This window comes from Carex rostrata, chromosome 4 (genome assembly GCF_964058835.1).
Source record: "Carex rostrata chromosome 4, lpCarRost1.2, whole genome shotgun sequence".
Lineage (NCBI taxonomy): Eukaryota > Viridiplantae > Streptophyta > Magnoliopsida > Poales > Cyperaceae > Carex > Carex rostrata.
Window position 1 is genome coordinate 6,962,178 of NC_135921.1, and position 20,341 is coordinate 6,982,518.

At 32.9% G+C, this 20,341-nt stretch overlaps 2 protein-coding genes across 3 annotated transcripts; both read right to left on the reverse strand.

Annotated features, from left to right (window-relative positions):
- Nucleotides 1-370: 370 nt before the first annotated feature.
- On the reverse strand, nucleotides 371-5,770 carry LOC144552926 (cysteine-rich receptor-like protein kinase 6). Of its 2 annotated transcripts, XM_078300963.1 has the most exons (9): nucleotides 5,345-5,770; nucleotides 4,760-5,080; nucleotides 4,451-4,643; nucleotides 3,407-3,535; nucleotides 3,054-3,187; nucleotides 2,241-2,451; nucleotides 1,736-1,973; nucleotides 1,133-1,283; nucleotides 371-881 (listed from the first exon to the last, which is right to left on the reverse strand). In XM_078300963.1, the coding sequence occupies exons 1-9, from the start codon at nucleotides 5,639-5,641 to the stop codon at nucleotides 576-578; spliced, it is 1,980 nt and encodes a 659-aa protein (XP_078157089.1). In that variant the 5' UTR covers nucleotides 5,642-5,770; the 3' UTR covers nucleotides 371-575. The 2 variants fall into 2 exon arrangements, with proteins under 2 accessions (XP_078157089.1, XP_078157090.1); XM_078300964.1 differs by lacking the exon at nucleotides 3,407-3,535 and having other exon boundaries at nucleotides 5,345-5,766.
- Nucleotides 5,771-10,334: 4,564 nt separating this feature from the next.
- LOC144552927 (cysteine-rich receptor-like protein kinase 6) lies at nucleotides 10,335-15,173 on the reverse strand. The gene is made up of 9 exons (XM_078300965.1): nucleotides 14,703-15,173; nucleotides 14,061-14,381; nucleotides 13,685-13,865; nucleotides 12,984-13,115; nucleotides 12,716-12,840; nucleotides 12,259-12,469; nucleotides 11,870-12,107; nucleotides 11,318-11,468; nucleotides 10,335-10,803 (listed from the first exon to the last, which is right to left on the reverse strand). The coding sequence occupies exons 1-9, from the start codon at nucleotides 15,015-15,017 to the stop codon at nucleotides 10,498-10,500; spliced, it is 1,980 nt and encodes a 659-aa protein (XP_078157091.1). The 5' UTR covers nucleotides 15,018-15,173; the 3' UTR covers nucleotides 10,335-10,497.
- Between the last annotated feature and the right edge of the window lie 5,168 nt (nucleotides 15,174-20,341).

The following is a 20,341-nucleotide window of genomic DNA, read 5'->3' on the forward strand; positions in this document are numbered from 1 at the left end:
GAATTGGAACATATGAATTCACTGAACACATGCATTCACAATGTCTGCATTCAATCAGTTTTTTTTTTTATACTTGGAGAAAAAAAATCAATATTTTTAAGTGTCAGATGCACGAGTTCTGAATATGATTTGTGAGCAGATTCGTTCAAAAAATATGCGGTGTTGTTAAACTTTTCATAACAAAAAAATTATTGTTAAATATTGAAAATCGGGATACATAAGAAAAATTCCCGAAGTCATTATTTTCTTTTTTGACAACTAATTAACTTCATTGTCATTATTTAAGTTTAGATTTGAAAACGAACATTTCAGATATGATCTAATATGATACAAATATCAAGTGTATAAAAATGATGAGCTTAGCTACACATTTTACCGTTCAGTAAAAAAATGATCTTTTCGTCCGTCTGAAATTAACAACCCTTATTTCAATATAAAACTATACTGAAAAATCACTATTCCTATATTTCAACAACATATGAAAACTTGTATTGTCAAAATCTCAAGATAACATCTCCTTAATTTTTCTGTACAAATGAAGTAGAGAGGAACTAACTGTTTTCTCGACCAGTCATCTATCTTGGCTCAAATTCTGAAATAGTCAACTCGTTCTGAGACACTGGCACCAAGTTTTTATGGGACCCATCACAAGAAACACCACCTCCTCTTCTTAAGTAAAATGCCGGCTTTGAAGGCACTTGGAGAGAGACAGTGTTGCTACCAAGCATGATCACAACCTCTGACATGCGGGGTCTATCTTTTAGGTCCTCTTGTACACAGAGAAGCCCTATATGTATGTATCGGATTATCTCATTTGTTGGGCAATCCATAAATGGGTCAATTATGTTTGTTATTGTACCCGCTGTCCATTGCTCCCATGTCTGAAATTTCATCGTTAAAACTTAATATACAAGACTAAAATTTTTACATGTGCAAATTATAATTGCATGTGAGGCCTCAAATGTGTTTGAGAACAATTTCATTTATGTACCTACAAAACATCAAAATATCATGCACATCATGGCAAAACATTAAATATATCTTAGCCCTTGTTTAATGATCTTTTCTGAGCTTAATTACATGACTTTTTATTATTACATAAATTCAAGAGAGATGGATTAGAAATTCTTACAGAGCCCAGGAGGTCTTCACTCATTTCAGTATCAAATGAACCACAACATCGTTTCCCAGTAACGATCTCTAAAAGTAAAACACCAAAACTAAACACATCCGACTTGATTGAGTAGCGCCCATGCATTGCATACTCAGGTGCCATATACCCACTGTACAGTTCACATAATATATAGGACAAATTAAATGAATTCAAATCCTCCCCGGTACCATAACAGGGAATCTTTTACAATTACTTGATCTGGACCGTTCTTTTTAACTTGGCACGCATCACAAAGCTCAATAATACAACCCCCTCCGTCAGCCTGAATCCCAAAGTGGCTGGGAGTTAATCTCAAACCGTAAAGTGAAGGGAATCTTTTACAATATTGGAGAGGATACTTGTCCAAATTAAATGGGATGAATTGTTCCAATGCCAAAATTAATGCTTATTGGGTAATTTTTTTTTCCTTGGAAATGACACCCAAAGTTCCTAAAATTAGCACTTAAACTTCAATTATTTGGTTATTTGCAAACATTTATTTGACTAATTCAGTCAGCTCAGCAAGTATGGAAATAAAAAATGAGTTGTGCAAAATAATTATATAGATTATAGTGCACTTACAATGTACCTACAATCCGTCTTGTGACATGTACAGTCTGGTCTACAGGGAACAATCTAGCAAGACCAAAGTCCGAAATTTTAGGGTCCATATCTGAATCCAACAAAATATTGCTCGCTTTCAGATCTCTATGTATAATCTTCAGTTGTGAATCTTCATGCAAATACTGGAGGCCACGAGCAATGCCATTTATTATTGCCAATCTTTTTATCCAGTCCAGTTCTTGCCTTCTTTCTTTATCTGTCACATAATGCCCACATAAAATGTAGAAAATAATTGAGCAATGTTTTAAATATCAATACGGATCCAAATAGATTGGCATCTCAAAATGCCGAGGAAATTAATAAGCAATGTTTGGTTTCAACAGTATATCAATATTTAATAAATTGTCAGTTATACCTTTTATTTTATTTAGTTTGACTTTATTTTTCCCTAGCAAATTTATTTTAATGAATATCAATGATATGAAGAAAAGAATTTATGTAAACAGATTTGCAATTTGGTTACCAAAAAGAAAGATGTCAAGGCTTCTATTCGGAAGAAACTCATAAACAAGAAGCTTCTCTTGTGCTTCCAAGCAAACACCGACAACTCGTACCAGATTCTTGTGTTTAAGCTTTGCAACTAAAACTAGCTCATTTTTCAATTCTTCTAATCCTTGAGAAGAACTTTGAGAAAGCCTCTTTACTGCTACCTCTTGCCCGCTTGGAAGTGTGCCCTGAATGATGAAGTTACACGTAGAATTACAATTGTGATGGCAATTTTAAAAAGTTAGCACTACATCAAAATTTTAAAGAACGTACATACAAAATATAGTTAAATGTTTTTTCATTTATGTTCAATTGACATTTTTAACATTTACCATTATGTGTTTTATAATTTGTGAGTTAAAAAATGACTAAATTTGGGAAATATATATTGCTGCTAGTACCCCACAGTCAACTTGGTTTTGCGTCCATGTTATGATTGAAAAAAATGGTAAGAACTAAAGGTTTCCTCACCAAAATAGAAATTTTCAGCCTTCATTGAGTAAAACATGAAAAATGTTAGTATATGGGTAATTTCACAATTTTTAATGGTTTTCAAAGATTGCTAGTGTAGTTTCTACACAGCCTGTCCCAAGCCAGGAAAAAAGAGGAGGGTTGTGATAGGTGTGGCGAGCCAACGTAAAATGCAGCCTCTTTATAGAAATGAAACCCTCCCAAGTTTTGTGACTCCGGTTGGGTTTCATTTCTAGCCTACCCCAACTTGTTTGGGACTAAATGCTTGGTTGGTGGTTGGTGGTTGGTGGTGGTTCAAAAATTGCTAGTGTACAAGTACCTTATAAACAGCACCAAATCCACCTTCACCCAGTTTATTGGATTCGTTGAAGTTTATGGTGGCAGCTTTCAGTGTAGAAAGACTAATAAGAAATGAGTCAATGTTTGCTTGATTCTGCTCAGAGTTGATCATTTCTGAAAATAATGAAAGAAAAAGTTAAAACTTTTCAGGATATCTGATCACTCTCTGTTTGAAAAACAGTCAATGAATTAGAGTTATGTAATAAAATATAACACAATTAACAGTACCCTACGCAGAAGAAATAAGCTATCAAATTAGTCAGGTTGGTAGCGTAGTCAGTCGGGTGTGTTACAGTTATGTGATATTACAAGTTTTGAAATTTTTTGACTCACCAGATAATAGCTTTTTCCTTCGATGTAGTTTCTTCTTATATAAACAAATGCAGAATGTCAATATTGACAGTATAGTGACCCCCAAGGAAATCACTATTGCAAGAATTATAACAGTGCTCTTTTTATTCCCTGCATATATAAGAGTCACTGATTGAGAAATATCATGGTGAAATTGCAATATAACTAATATTGGCTGCAGATACATTTTACATATAGGTCACCCCGGTCTACAAATTGCTGGAAGATCCGTTGATCAGGTAAGTATAAACCTAAATGCAAATCATTTCAAAAGGTAAAATAGATCTCTTGTATTAAGAACATGGACAGTATTAAATTCAAGGTATAAAGAGCATAATTCTGGTTATTTTCTGACAATTAGAGAGAAAAATATTTGGGATAAAGGTTCAGTTATTATCTTACTTAAGTTTTTTCTAATGTATGGGTTAATTTTCAATTTAAATAAGATGATGCTTAGCCTAATTTGTTCGACTTGAATTAATTGTTCCCATTTCATAATTAGTTAAAAGTTTGACTCTTATCAACAAATACTAATGATATTTTGTACAATATATAATTACTATTATTTTTTCTTAGTACTTGTTTTTCCAGGTCTCTCTCTCTCTCTCAATACTTGACAGCTTGACAGCTGCTCTCTCTCAGGGTACATGACTAATTAATTACACTAATCCTTCATATTTGCTAATAACAGGTCATATGTCAAAGGTATTCAACTCATCATTTATTTAACTGGAAGTAACAGAACATTTTCTTATCATGACAATAAACATTCTTATTCTTTATTGTACCTGGTCTATTTATTATATTAGTACGTACTTGTTAAGTAATGAGTTTCTAAGTTAGTATAATAATTGATATCCTAATGCATGAAAACCTCATATAATCAAATTGATGATACTGTTCTCGAATTAGAAAGCTCGAAAAGATAATCATCATCAAAACACGTTGTATTGCATTCAATGTGAATCAAAATAAACAGATTAAGTTCCTTGACTACAGGAATTATTACAAACACATTACACTTACCATCATTTACTCCAGAAGGCAATACGGGGGCCAGGTTTGGTGAAGGCGGTGCACCATCAACCTTTACCATTGCAACACCATCATAGAAGGGTGCCGTGTCATACCTTATATTGCAATATGGACCAACTAACCATGCACCATCTCTTCCTTCGGATGCGATAGTAAGTTGATTGATCAGGCTTTGGAGACAAGACTGGAATTAAATATTATATTCCAAGCTTTAGTTCGAAAAAAAAAATTTATTGCTCTACGCCAACTCTACCATACTGACATGCTACATGGTAACATAATTTGAGTTACAAACCTTACCTTGCACTGGGACTTAGCCAAGTTAGGTGTGCACTGGAGAAGGCCGTAGATGGAAGATAACTTGTTTGAGAAATTTCTGACTTCTCCTGTAGCAAAGAACTTGGATGAATTGTTAATAGCCCATGATGCCATGTCAGACATGAGCTTTGCCGTATCCTGAAAGAACTGGGTCTGGTCAACAGTGACATTGTTTTCATTGATCTGAGTATCTAGGGGTAAGTTGTCAGTTGAGGAGAGGAAATCCTGGTTTGAAAATTCAAAGTAGCACAAGTCGTCCCACATCATGGCCGTCTTATAGAGTGGGCATGTGGTCAATATGTCCTGAAATTTAATTTGAAATCAAAATTTTTGAATTATATAAACTGATACTAAATTGTTATACTTTTTTATTTGATGATTTGATTCGTCTGGTAATAATATAAATTTATAGACTAAAACTAATTTGCTTGAACCAGATACAATAACAAAGGGCAAGCGGGCGATTTTTACTCATTTTAAATATAAAAATCCATTGACAAAATATTGTGTTGTCTATAATTGAAACAGCAACGACATAAAAGAAAATTAAATAAGAAAGTGCGTTACAGTAAAAATCTGGGAGAGGCAAGAGGAACAGGTAGAGGCATTAGTGTCGCCGCGACAAAGAAGGAGACCTGACACCTGGTTTGGTACGGTGCCAAATCTACCAGCTGCGAAGCCACTACCAGTAGAGTTGGATTTGAGAGCGGAGAAAAGACTGTTCAGGTTGGACTGGTACGTGCTGTTGGCCGTGTAGTTGCCAGTAGAAGTGTTGATGCTGTCGCACTGGTAGTCGGAATAACAGGTGACCGGTACAGGGAGGTACAAAAGGAGAGGAAGAAGAAGAAAGACGGAGAAATGCATTTGTCCAGTGCTCAGCACGAATCTCTATGTTTCCCCTCCCGTCGGATCTGTGCTGGATGCTGTCCTGCGCCGGAGAAGATTAGTAACCTTTTGGGAGTGTTTTAATTTTTTTTTTTCTCTCTTTTGACATTTTAATTAAGACGGATAGTGGTTTAATTAGAGGGAATTTCATGCATACCCTTCAAAAATTTTAAAATTACATATTAAAGGTTACATTTAGGCTTAATTGGATGAATTTTTTTCATAAACCATAATTAAAAAAATTAATGTTACCGAACCAATATGATTACTTTTTTTTTTTTCAAAAACCATAAGGACCGTGGGTTCCCACGGTCTCAAATTTTTTTTTTTTTAAAACAGAATATTTTTTTTTGTATTAAAATATTAGAAATGTTGAATATATTTCTTTAAAAATAGATGAAATACAATATAATTTGATTTATTAGAAAGACTGCAATAAATAACCCGGATCAATATTTTTCAGGTCGGGTTTTTCACGGCTATAAGAAAAATTAATATATTTCTTTATGTGTTATTAGAAAAAAATAAAAATGCTTAGATTCTGAGTTATTAATCCCGATTCAAAAGTCACTTCTAGATAATTCAGAAAATATTGTGATCCTTCTAGGACATTTAATTTATAAAAAGTTATATCTATTTTGAGAATTCTTTTTGAACAACAATCATTAAATAACTTAAAATTTTTTGTTTTTTTCAAAAATAGATACAACTTTTCATAATTTAAATGTATTAGAAGGATCACAATATTTTATGGATTACCTAGAAATGACTTTTGAACCGGGATCAATAACTCAAAATCTAAACATTTTTATTTTTTTTTCTAATAACACATAAAGAAATATATTAATTTTTCTTACAGCCGCGAAAAACCCAACCTGAAAAATATTGATCCGGGTTATTTATTGCAGTCTTTCTAATAAATCAAATTATATTGTATTTCATCTATTTTCAAAGAAATATATTTAACATTTATAATATTTTAATACAAAATTTTTTTTAAAAAAAATTCTGTTTTATAAAAAAAAAAAAATTGAGACCGTGGGAACCCCACGGTCTTTATGGTTTTTGAAAAAAAAAAGTAATCATATTGGTTCCGTAACATTAATTTTTTTAATTATGATTTATGAAAAAAATTCTAATTGGATAGTTTGTGAGAAAAAAAGAGCTCATTTCTCTATTTTTGGGACATCTATGATGACGTTTAGATATAGTTAATTATTTGTGTGTCATTAGAAAATGAATTATTTGTCTTTATAAATATGTTAATTAAAAGACTGAAAAAATTACATAGTTTTATAAATTTAAAATAAATATAATAGAAAAGACAATTAATTGAATAAATTTTATGATATTATAATAGAAAACACAATTAATTGTGAGTTTTTGAAATTTAAAAAATATATATAATATTATAAATTTTAGAAGGGGGAATATGTAATATCGAAACTTTTGAAGGAAATACCCCCAAATTCAACCCCAAGTTGTTGATTGATACTGTCAACTTGAGTAATGATAAGAAAGAGTACATTACATTATTATTTCCCTTTATGGATATTATAACAATATAATTGATAGTTTGGTACGTTGGAGTTTGGACAGTGCCATAAAAACAAATGAGAACAACGTAGCAAGAATTATGGTCAATCAGTCGGCGGCGGAAACTAGTTTAGATTCTCTGAGACATTGACAAATATTTCATCCCTGTAGCATGTGACTAGAAGATGGATCCCACACAGTTCATGGAAGAATCAAAATTGAGTTATCAGTTTGTGCCTTTGTGGAGACGCTGAACTACACCTCCTTAGTAATACAGAGGATCTGGTCATTGAAAAGGGATGGCTGCTCTCACAGGATTGGTGGGGCAAAGATTTTAACAAAGTAGTTTTCGCTTCATGCAGCGCTGTTTCGGTTTGTAGTCAGGGTGCTGTATGAAGTTGGTGTATCGTTTATATCTCTCTCTGCAATTTGTGGTATAATGGCAATTGACAACAGGACCTGAGGGCCATGTAATCACCAAAAAAAATTAACAACATGGTCCATTATTTTGTACTTTCTTTAAGTTAATTGCCGATGGATCAAAAAAAAAAATTTCAAAACTTTCAATATCACCATAAAAATATCAAAATATCTAATTTTTCCATTAAAATTAAAAATATTTTCTTTTATGCTCTTTTTTTCATTTTATGAAATTTTGGCTCTATTAATTTATACTTCTCCTAACATGAAAGAAAGAGAGAGATGATACAAGCCAACTCTTTTTTTATTTTTATTTTGATAAATCACAACAAGCTAACTCATTAACTCAAACTGAACTAAAATTTATCCATTTGACAATTCGTAACCTATTGGTTATTTCTTTAAAGAGGTTAAATTATGTATAATTATTTTATTTATGCTACCAGTGATTATCCCATAGTAAACAGAGACTAGCAAACATAACTATACACAACTATTTTGGGAGGAAGTGGCAACTTAAAATACAAACTAATACACCTTTAATTATTTTATTTTTTTGTATGGGTTCGAATGGACCAAGAGTATAGGTATCAGTTTCTAACTAATTAATTATTTTCAATGCGATGGAGAGGAGAGAGAAGGGTTTAGGTATTGGAGGAAAGAGATCAGATGAAAGAATAAAATTGATGGAGAAAGAGAATATTTTTTGAAGTTCTGATGAGATATTATAATTTTTTTTTGAAAAGAAATTTAATGGAGACACGCAATTAACTCTTGTTTTGCGTTGAAATATGTACGATTCCGTTTTTTTTTCCTCTTCTCTTTTACAAAAAAAAAAAAAAAAAGACTTTAGTCATGTTCCAGCAAAGTAGATAAAAAGTTTGACAGGATAAAGAAGAAATTCTTCATAAACCACTGCAATCCGAATTAAGATATAAAATTGGTATAGATCAGTAGGACACTTGTTGGTTACAAATCGCCTATAAAATCAAATGGATAATGAATAATTTTGAATAAATTAATGACCATATAATCAATCGAAAAAAATATAACAAACAAATAAAAAAAACTATGTATTTTTGAAAAAAAAAAATCAAATCAAGTATTTATTGCTCAACTATATGAATATTACTTTTAAGCCCATCATGTAAATAATACCACAAAATATAAAAATATAATTATTTGGTCCCATTATTTTTAAAAAGAAACAAACTACTAATTAATAAAACTATATAAAATATTGCATAAATCAATTTCAACATAAATAACAGATTTGAAATGATTCTTATCTATATTTTTATCGAATAAGCTAACAAAGTTTGTTTTCTTACACGCATCCTTATCCGAAAAGAATTCTTATTCATATCAACTTTACCGAATATAATACGGATAGAGACAGAGTAAACAAACAAAAAAAAATCTTAAAGTCCTACATATGACAGATCTCAAATTAGTATTTTAACAAATGGGGAGGGTCATGTTGTTCTTACAATAATATTTTTCGTCTATTTGATTAATTTGCAAAAACATACAATTATTGAATTTTACGATTTCTTCTATTTTAAGATTATGTAAGTTCAAGAAGAATTGGAATTGCAATGTATAATGCTTGGATAAAAGAAATCATGAAGACATTTGTCAAAAATGCAAATTGTAATATTTTATACTTGGTAAAGCATGTTTGAGTCTGTTTTTACAGAGGAAAAACGTTTGTAACGTTTGTAAAACGTTATAACGTTTTAAACCTGTCAGAAACATTGAAGTAATAGCTTGATCAAACTCAGAAACAACATGAAACGTTATAACGTTTTAAGAATGTGTCAGAACAGTAAAATCCAGTTGTACAAAAGTCTTAAAACGTTATAACGTTTTTCACAAAACGCTGTAACGTTTTTCACAAAACGCTGTAACGTTTTAATTAAATCTGAGCTTTAAAAATTTCTGTTTTTAATCAAGATTTTACAGAGCAAAACGTTATGTAACATTTCATAAACGTTGTAACGTTTTAGATCGTTTAAGCTGAGCTATCATACAATTTGAAAACCTAAAATTGCAAAGGAAAAACGTTGTAACGTTTTAACTCAATTATCTCATTTTTGAGCTGACTCTATAAATAGGTCTTTGGGCTTTTTTCTCAAACCAATCTAGCCGTCCCTAATTGCAAAATAGGTGATTTTCTGTGAGCTTAGTTCCACCATTGTTGATTGAGCTTAAAACTTCAATATCTCTCAAACAACCTCAAACCTACTTCATCAATCTCAAGTTAGATTATGTTAGAATGATCTATTGAGTGTTTCTCTTATTCATCTAGACTTTGAGACTTTGTTCTCACCTCGAGTAACTCGTGTGACTTCCCTTGGTTGTAAGGGCTCACCGGCGCTCATCTCAAGTAGCTTGTGCGACTTCCCTTGGTTGTAAGGGCTCGCCGGCGCTCATCTTTTGTTGGCCGTGTAACTTCCCTTGGTTGTAAGGGCTCGCTGGTTCACAAGTTGTAATCATTTTGTATTGGGTAATAGAAAGGCACACCACTTAAGGTTGCGAAGCCCCGGAGACATAGACCTTTGTTTTGCCGAACTCTGTTAACATCACGCGTGCCAAATTTATCTAAATTCATCTATTTACTTTTAATCGCATTTATTTTCAGTTTTTGAACTATTTAGCGGTGCCCCTTAGCAATAACAGCTAAAAAAGTCAGACAAAAAAAATCCAATCCACAACTGGACCCTCTTTAACTTTTGATTGATTTTAAGTGCCACCCAACTATATATTATTTTAAAATTTTCAAGTGATTATTTATACATTCGATCTGTTGACACTTGACAAATGGCATCACAAAAACAAATTAAAAAAAAAAGGCTATACAACTTTAGTAGTTGCTGCTATCTAGGTCCAAGTTGTGAAATTGAAATTTCATCCTGAGCCATTTGCACCGATCTGTCATCTGATACACTATCTGAATATGAAACACCTCTTTTAATGCAAAATGCGGGTTTTGAGGGTGCTTCCAGAGAGACGGTTTCACTACTGAGCATGATTATGACCTCTGACATGCGGGGCCTAGCTGTCGGGTCCTCTTGCACGCAAAGAAGCCCGATGTGTACGTGTCGGATCATCTCGCTTATAGGGCAATCCAGTAGTGGGTCTATTATGTCAGTTATAGTTCCTCCTATCCAAAGCTCCCATATCTGAAATTGTTATCAAGTATTTTATGTAAAATATGATGATAATAGTTTGCGGTACATGTAAAGACACCATATTGTTACTGCACACATGTATAACATTTCATTGAATTTGACGGTCTTGGGCGGGGGTTGCAATCCTACTTTGTGTTTATGAATATTTCATTCTTTCTAAAAACTAACAACATATCATGTATATTTTTGTAGTGAAAGAAAATTTGTAAGATATGTTATTGTTACATGCACTCCTTGGCTATTATTTTTTCTAATGCCAAAATTAAACATTTGGAGAGAGGTACTTTGGTCAATTTTTGAAGTATGAATAGGGGGGATATAAAAGGTACTATTTCATGTTTTCTAGAGGTACCGTGATATATTATGTATTGTATGTATACATGACCTCGAAGAGGGTATTAATAAATGTAAGTATACGAGATACTATGAAAATTTCCCACTGTGATTTTACGGAACTTATACAGATAGTTATTATAAAATTTAAAGAGATGATAAGAATTCTTACCGAGCTTAATAAGTCTTCACCCTGCTCACCATCAAATGAACCACAATTTGCTCTCCCGGTTAGGATCTCTAACAGTATAATGCCAAAACTATACACGTCTGACTTGATTGAGTAGACCCCGTGCATTGCATACTCTGGTGCCATATATCCACTGTGCAAAATTTAACATTTTATTTAGGACCAAATTGGTACTTTTAAATAAATTTATGCTTCTTAGTTTTTCCCAAATCACATGTAATATTTGTCAAATAGGTACCACAAAACCATAGCTTGGACTACTCTTGGCATATAGCACCGAGTTATTGACCCAAAAATACTACTCTGTTAAATACTGATAATACTGTCAATTCTGTTAATTGTAGAAGAGTTTGGTAAATACAATTAATTTCGACTTTGGTGCTTTTATCAATAAATTGGTGGTTATCTATATAATTTGTATTGGCATTGTTGGGTATGATAGAATAACGAGTTTAATTTTCTATGAAAGAATCTCATTATTATAAGATGTAACAAGTATACAAAATATGGTGATGTTATTTACAATGTACTTACAATGTTCCAACGACCCGCTTTGTCTTATATGCAGTCTGATCAACACGGAATAACCGAGCTAGGCCGAAGTCTGAAATTTTAGGATTCATATCGGAATCCAACAAAATATTACTGGCTTTCAGATCACGATGTATTATTGTCAGTTGAGAATCTTCATGCAAGTACTGGAGTCCACGAGCCACTCCATTTATAATTCGCTGTCGTTTTCTCCAGTCCAATTCTTGCCTTTTTGCATTGTCTACCAAAATATCAAAAAAATATTCACTTTAAAATTTAGACCTACCTAGGAGCGAATAAAAGATTCATACATCATAATGCTGAGAAACAAAAACTATTAATTGGTTTGATTAAAATAAAAAAATTATGGATTGAGAGCAGGATTTAAGTACCAAAAAGAAAGATGTCAAGGCTTCGATTGGGGAGGAACTCATAAACAAGAAGCTTCTCTTGTCCTCCCAAGCAAACTCCGACAACCCGTACCAGATTCTTTTGTTGAAGCTTTGCAACTAGAACTAACTCATTTTTTAATTCCTCTAATCCTTGGCCGGAGCTCTGAGAAAGCCTCTTTACTGCTACCACTTGTCCATTTGGAAGGATTCCCTAGAGCAATTAGGTAGAGATATATATAAGCACAAAAATTGACTTTTAGAATATATCACACACTAGCTCCCTAAATTATCAATCAACAAATTCTCATTTTTATCCTTAAAAGTCTGGGACTTGTGGTGCATGTAGGTTCCAATATATTTCATATTGTTCGATTTGTTCCATATCATCATATTTCAGTGCAATACTAGTTCACATTTTTTGGGATAATTCAACAATTACAGGGATGAAAAGAAGAACCTTATAAACAGCACCAAATCCACCTTCGCCAAGTTTGTTGGTTTCATGAAAGTTATGTGTAGCAGCTTTTAGTGTAGAAAGGTCAATAAGAAGCGAATCAACATTTTCCCCGGAGTTGACTTTTTCTGATACAAGTTAAAACAAAACACACAATCTTTAGGATATTTCATCAATGTTTGCTCGCAAAGAGTGATTTGGATAATAAAATTAAAGGAGTGGTATGGTATTGTAATAATTAATTATTTTGTCAACTAAATTTATAACTTACCAGATACAAATGTTTTTCTTCCATGAGATCGCTTCTTATATAAACAAAAGCAAAATACTGCTAATAACAAAACAGCAGCTACCACAGGAATAGTGATGGCAAGAGCTATAAGATTGCTTTTCTTCTTAGTACCTGCATATTATTAAATATTTTGTTCATAAATTATAATTCAGGACTATAATTTATCAGGACATTGCTAGTCGCTAGAGACAATTTGACATACAGGTCCACCTAATTTACAAATTACAGCTTGAAGCCCCTGTGAGGATGAAATAAATACTATAAACATCAGTTCTTATCAGCTTCTGACAATCAGAGCAATATATTTTGAAGATGGAGTCAGTCTAAATTATATCCAAGCAAATTTGATATTTAAATCTAATTCAAGAAATAATAAAGAGTCTGTTTCATTTAATACAATCAACTATTCGATTTCATTTTCTGTGAATACATGTTTTGCAAATTTCCATTTCTTTTGTCCATTTCTGTGCAACTCATTATCTATCCATATTGTCCTCTAACTGATTCAAGTCAATAGATACTTGTCTACATTATCACATGATGGCCAAAATTATTTCTTATAATATTATGTCTAACTATTACTTCAGTGGATCTTTGTCTAGTAAATGATCATTAAAAATATTGAAAAATTGATGCTATTATGCAGTAACAATAACATCTAAACTAAGTCAATCACTTACTTTTATTTATAACAGGTGGTGGTACTTGGCTGGATGATATGCCATCAATCCGTACCATGTCAGGACCTTCATAGAAAGTATACACCTCGTACCTGATATTACAATGTATACCAATTGTCCTTGCCCCAATACATCCATTAACATACTTAGGAAAGTCATCAATTAGTCGTTGAAGACAAACCTGGAAAACATAGATTGATATATTTAGTTCCAATTTTTTTTTTCAATTGTTCGGCAACAAAACTGATTTAATTTATGGCCACAATAAATGCGATGACGACCTGCCCTTAGTGGTACCAAAGTTATCAGGTATGTCACATGGTATTTAAATGCTACTAGTTGGTAATATATAATTACCATGTCTAACAAATCATACCTGGCACTGGGACTTGGTCATGTCAGGGGTGCACTGCACAAGACCATAGATGGCAGGATACTCAGTCGAGAAATTTGTAGCAACTCCTGTAGCGAATAATTTGGTTGAGTTGTTGACGGCCCATGATTTCATCTCTGACATAAGCTGGAGGACTGCCCTGTCAAACCGGGCGGGGTCCACAGTAACATTGTATATATTGATCAGGGGGTGATGTGGTGAGTTGGCTAATGAGGAGAGAAAATATTGGCTCGAGAAATATATGTAGCAACTATTGTACCACATCCACGCCGTCTTATAGTATGGGCATAGATTCAATATATCCTGAAATTTTTATTTGAAGCCATATTACAAGTAGTTATTATGATTTTGAATGTACTAATGTACGGCTTTAACTTTTTAGTCTAACTAGTGTACATATATTCACTTGATTTAGCTGGTATGAAAAGTATGAACAATTTAATCATTCCTAATCAATTCAACTCGCCTAAAATAATTATTGATAAAAACAGACTGGAATATAAGAAATTTGAATTTACTATGTGATTGTAATTTTGTAGACAACCTCATCAATGGAAAATATTAATGAAAAATAAATACAAAATTATCCTTAAGAACAAAAACGATTAGTAAAAGGAAAATTACCAATGTCCATGAGAAGCAAGTGTTGCAATAGGAGGCATTATGGTCACCACGGCAGAGGGCAATACCGGTCACCATATTTGGTACTGTACCAACAGTACCATCCGCGAAACCATTACCAGTAGAATTGGAGCGCAAAGCTGAGAAGAGAAGGTTAAGGTTGGACTGGTACGTGCTGTTGTTCGTGTAGTTACCTGTACTGATATAGTGATTGTCACAAACGTAATAGAAGTATTCTGTGGAATGCGGTACGTCAATTGCTTTGGCTGGTACAGGGAGGTATAAGATGAGAAGAAAGAGAAACACTAAGAAATGCATCGTGGTTGATAAAATGTGTAATTCTCTCTTATTTTGGTTTTAAAATCTAAGATGGAGAGAGAGAATGGCTAATCGATTTTGAGTGTGTTATCTTCTCCTGGATTTAAGAGGGAGAGAGAGAGAGAGAGAAGGGCTCTTCGTAAACTAGTACAAGTTGTTCAATAAAATAAAGCAAATGCCAAAAAGATATAACAAAATAATAAAGCCCAAGCAGGGTAGTAACTAGTAACTAGTAAGTAGCAACTATGCCAACTAGCAAGTAGTAACCAGGAACCAGGAACCAGGGTGGCCAAGTGGTCAAAATTTCTCTCAAAAAAAAAAAAAAAAAAATTGGTCAAAAAACACGTGGGAAATTGGGATCTCGTGAGGCAAATAACGATAATAGATTCCGTGTAGCTTGACTCACAAAGGTGGGTTGAGAAGTAGAAAAGGGATGTCCCCAGTGACAGTGATTTGGCACAGGGATTACGTATAAGAGCATCTGCATCCCTGAAACTCTTGGAGTTTCTAATCTGACGTGACAGTTTCTAATCCAATTTCAGAGATGTAAGAGAGTTTCTTATTTAGAAACTTTGCTCCAAAGTTTCTTAATAAGAAATCGTTTATAAACTGTGACGTGGACAAACGATTCGCTCAAATTATTATCCCCGCACCGCTGGCGCACTCTCTCTCTCCTTAAAAAAATATTTCTCTAACGGAAAAAAAATTGGGCGCTCCAACGGAAATTTTCCCACAATCACCTCCGGCCATCGTTTTTCTTACTGATTGTCTCTTCTTCCTCCTCAAAATGATTCAATTTCTAACCTAGAATTTTCCAACGAATTCGTTCTCCGACGAAAAAGGGAGAAGGGCACCTTCGCCCCTGCTGCATTAACTCAAAAAGGGAGAAGGGCACCTTCCCCAGTAACATCTTCTTTTTTAATGGAAAAGAGAAGGAATGCATATCCTCTGCATTAACTCAAAAAGGAATCTTTTGAGTTAATAAATATAGACTGTCTGATCTTAAACGGAGCCAATCCGACTCCTTATTATGATATAGGGATCCCTCTAATATTAGTGCGGATTTTGTCTGCACGAATCTTAAAGCAGATCGGATGGTCAATATTCATTAACTCAAAAGATTCCCTTTTGAGTTAATGCAGAGGATACGAATTCAAAGAGAAGTGCATAATCCAGTCTCAAAGTCAGTAGTTTGCTCTGAGGGGATTCCGGGAGAATTCAAAACATATAAAGTAATTCAAATTTTGAGTTTAGATCCGGACTATCAGATCTGCATTGACACGAATATTAAAGTGTTCCTTGTACTTCCCCTCGGGCCAGATTAGCCCGAATTCTTATCGTACGTTCCGTATCTAAACACAAAATTGGAGTTACTTCAGAGAATCGGGACTCATTCAGGAATTGGTTTGATGGTTTGGCGAGTCGGCGGGAATTACGTCGCTGCCACTTAATAAAAAGGTTTCAAGTTCAACCTCCCACTGGCCCCTGCGGGCCCACCCCACTGTTATCAGCCGCCGCGCGCGCGCACACGGCACACCAAAAGAAGATCAATCCTGAAATAAGTTAAGGCTCACAAGTTAATTGTGATGTTCAAACTTCAAACAATTCAAATTTCAATGGAGTTAATTACTGTTATAAATAAATAACGTTATGGATGTTCATTTGAAACTCTTCAGTAATTGTATCAAAACCTCTCCTTAATGAAGCATGTTTCATCTCCTCACATTTATCAATGGAATTAAATTAAATGGCTTGTTATTTACATTTTCTACCTATAAATAGAGGATTGTAAGATTGTATTGGATACACAAGAAAAGCATAAGAATAAGAGATAACTATCTTATACATTGTCAATATCTTATTTGATTTCTTTATCTTTATTTTACAACACGTTATCAGCACGAATTGCTCGGAAGTTGCAAAGTAATCCTGTAAGTAATTTATGTGATTAATTTTTATATCTTTCATTAATTTAAATTTCATTTAAATTTTTTTTAGTTTATAAGAATCATTCCTTGAAGTGAATGATGAAATAATAACCTGAACTTATTATCAAAACTAAATGTTTATTTAGAACCTGAAGTTCTATTAGAATTTTTAGTATAAAATTAATATAATAACCAGCAGTTATTATAGGCCACTGGATGAATAATAACCTGAAGTTATTCCCAATTAAAACTTGAAGTTCATTAGAAATTTTCATATAAAATTAATATAATAACCAGCAGTTATTATAGGTCATTGGATGAAAATATAACCCGAAGTTAATTCAACTTAAATTCTACAATTGTGCAGTCAAGCAATTTAATAACCGGAAGTTATTAAATAAAATATTTTATTATAACTTGAAGTTATATAATATTAACCTGAAGTTATTAATACATTTAAATTTATTTATTCATGCATTTACGTATTCTTTTATTTATATTTATTTATCTCCCTTTTCATAACCTGAAGTTATGATATTAATAACCTAAACTTATGGCATTAATAACCTGAAGTTATGATATTAATAATCTGAAATTATTAATATGTATCTATTTTGTAGTACATATGGCAAATCTCACAAAACTTGAATTTATCTCCCTTTTCATTTATCATAACTTGAAGTTATGTTATTAATTACTTGAAGTTGTATTTTGTTATAAATACGTATTAATAGAAATGAGAAAGGGAAACATCTTGAAGATGTTTGTTACACATGTCGGATGGCAAATTATTGGTTATGTACCTGTTGTATGCCACTTAAGAAAAAAAAAAATGGGGAAAAATGTAGAAACTAACTTTACTGAAAATGACCCCGAAAATTAATGCCATATGGATACACACCTTGATGTATCAGATTTCTTCCATAATATGGATGAAGAAATAAACACTTTTACTAAGGGATAAAAATAAAATGTACAATTTTATGTTTATGTTTAATAAAGGTTTAAATTTACATTTCAATTTTTTTATGCAAATAAAGTTAATGAATAAATATAGTTTATTTTAATTTGTTCTTGCATTCTTTTATTTTAAAGGAAAATGACTGACGCAGTGGTAAGTAAAGAAGATCCATGTCTAGTAGACAGCGGAACAACAAATACCATATTGAAAAGTAAGAAATATTTTTCACAATTGCATCTTGGTGAGACTAATATCTATACTATATCTGGTACAAGTAATTTAATTGAAGGCTCCGGAAGAGCTTGTATTTTATTACCTAAATGAACAAAATTAATAATAGATGATGCATTATATTCAAGTAGATCCAGAAGAAATCTACTAAGTTTTAAAGATATTCGAAAGAATGGTTATCATATTGAAACTATAAATGAGATAAATTGCGAATATCTTCATATCACATCTATTAAGAATAACCAGAAAATCGTAATGGAAAAGATGCAAGCAATGTCCTCTGGACTATATGGTACTTATATAAGTACAATAGAATCAAATATGGTTACTAACCAGAAGTTAGTTGATCCAAAGTTATTTACATTGTGGCATGACAGATTGGGTCATCCAGGAGATATAATGATGAGGAGAATAATTGAAAGTGCAAATGGGCATCCCCTAAAGGACCTGAAGATCCTATTATCAAAAGATATGACATGCGAAGCATGCTCTCTTGGAAAACTAATTATTAGGCCATCTCCAAATAAAGTTGGACCTGAAGCTCCTTCATTTTTAGAAAGAATTCAAGGAGATATATGTGGACCTATTACACCTCCATGTGGACCGTTTAGATATTTTATGGTGTTAATTGATGCATCAACACGCTGGTCACATGTGAGTTTGTTAGCAACAAGAAATGTTGCATTTGCTAGACTATTAGCACAAATTATCCAATTGAGAGCTAATTTTCCGGATTATCAAATTAGAAGAATCCGGCTTGATAATGCAGGTGAATTCACTTCTCAAACTTTTAATGATTATTGCATGTCTATTGGAATTACGGTAGAACATCCAGTGGCCCATGTTCATACACAAAACGGTCTAGCAGAATCGTTGATTAAAAGGTTGCAATTAATTGCTAGACCATTACTTATGAGGTCTAGTTTACCGTCTTCCGCATGGGGACATGCCATATTACATGCCGCTGCACTAATTAGATTAAGACCAACTGCTTATCATAAATATTCCCCATTACAATTGGTCTCCGGAAGAGAACCAAATTTGTCCCATCTAAAGGTATTTGGTTGTGCAGTATATGTTCCAATTTCTCCTCCACAACGCACAAAAATGGGACCTCAAAGAAGGTTGGGAATTTATATTGGTTTTAACTCTTCTTCTATTATTAGATATTTAGAACCATTAATAGGAGATGTTTTTACAGCAAGATTTGCTGATTGTCATTTTAATGAATCAGTATTCCCAAATTTAGGGGAAGAAAAACAAAAACTGGATAAACAAGTAACTTGGAATTCATCGTTATCTTATCTTGACCCCCGAAGTGGCCAATGTGAACTCGAAGTTCAAAAGATCATAAATTTGCAAAGAATTGCAAATGAATTGCCTGATGCATTCACAGATACGAATAGAGTTACTAAATCACATATTCCAGCTATAAACGCACCTGCTCAAATTGACATTACAAAAATATCTAATGAATTTAATGTGCGTAGAAAACGTGGAAGACCACTTGGTTCTAAGGATGTAAATCCACGTAAAAGGAAAGAGCAGAATAAAGCAGTTGGTTCAACCCCAGAAGAGGTTGATGGTAAAACTCCTGAAGAAGTCAATAAAATCCCAGAAGAGATTGATAATAAAACTCCTGAAGAATTATATAAAATCCCAGAAGAGATTAATGGTAGAACTCATGAAGAAGTTGATAAAACCCCAGAAGAGGTTGATGAAGTTCCAGAAGAAACTCAAGTACCAAATGATTATGAGATTTCTATAAATTATGTAATAAATGGTACTATATTAAATAGAAATAAAACACATGTTAATGAAATTTTTGCATTCGCTATGGCAAGCGATGTTATAAACGAAGAAGATAATGTGCCAAAAACTCTGGAAGAGTGTAGACATAGAAATGATTGGCCTAAATGGAAAGATGTCATACAAGCAGAATTAAGTTCATTAGACAAACGACAAGTATTTGGACCTGTAGTCCAAACGCCCAAAGGTGTTAACCCTGTAGGTTACAAATGGGTATTTGTCATAAAAAGAAATGAGAAAAATGAGATTGTGAGATATAAAGCAAGGCTAGTGGCGCAAGGCTTTACACAAATACCTGGAGTCGATTATGAAGAAACGTATTCACCTGTAGTGGATGCGATAACTCTCAGGTTTCTAATAAGTCTTACAGTTACAAAAAATCTAAAAATGCGACT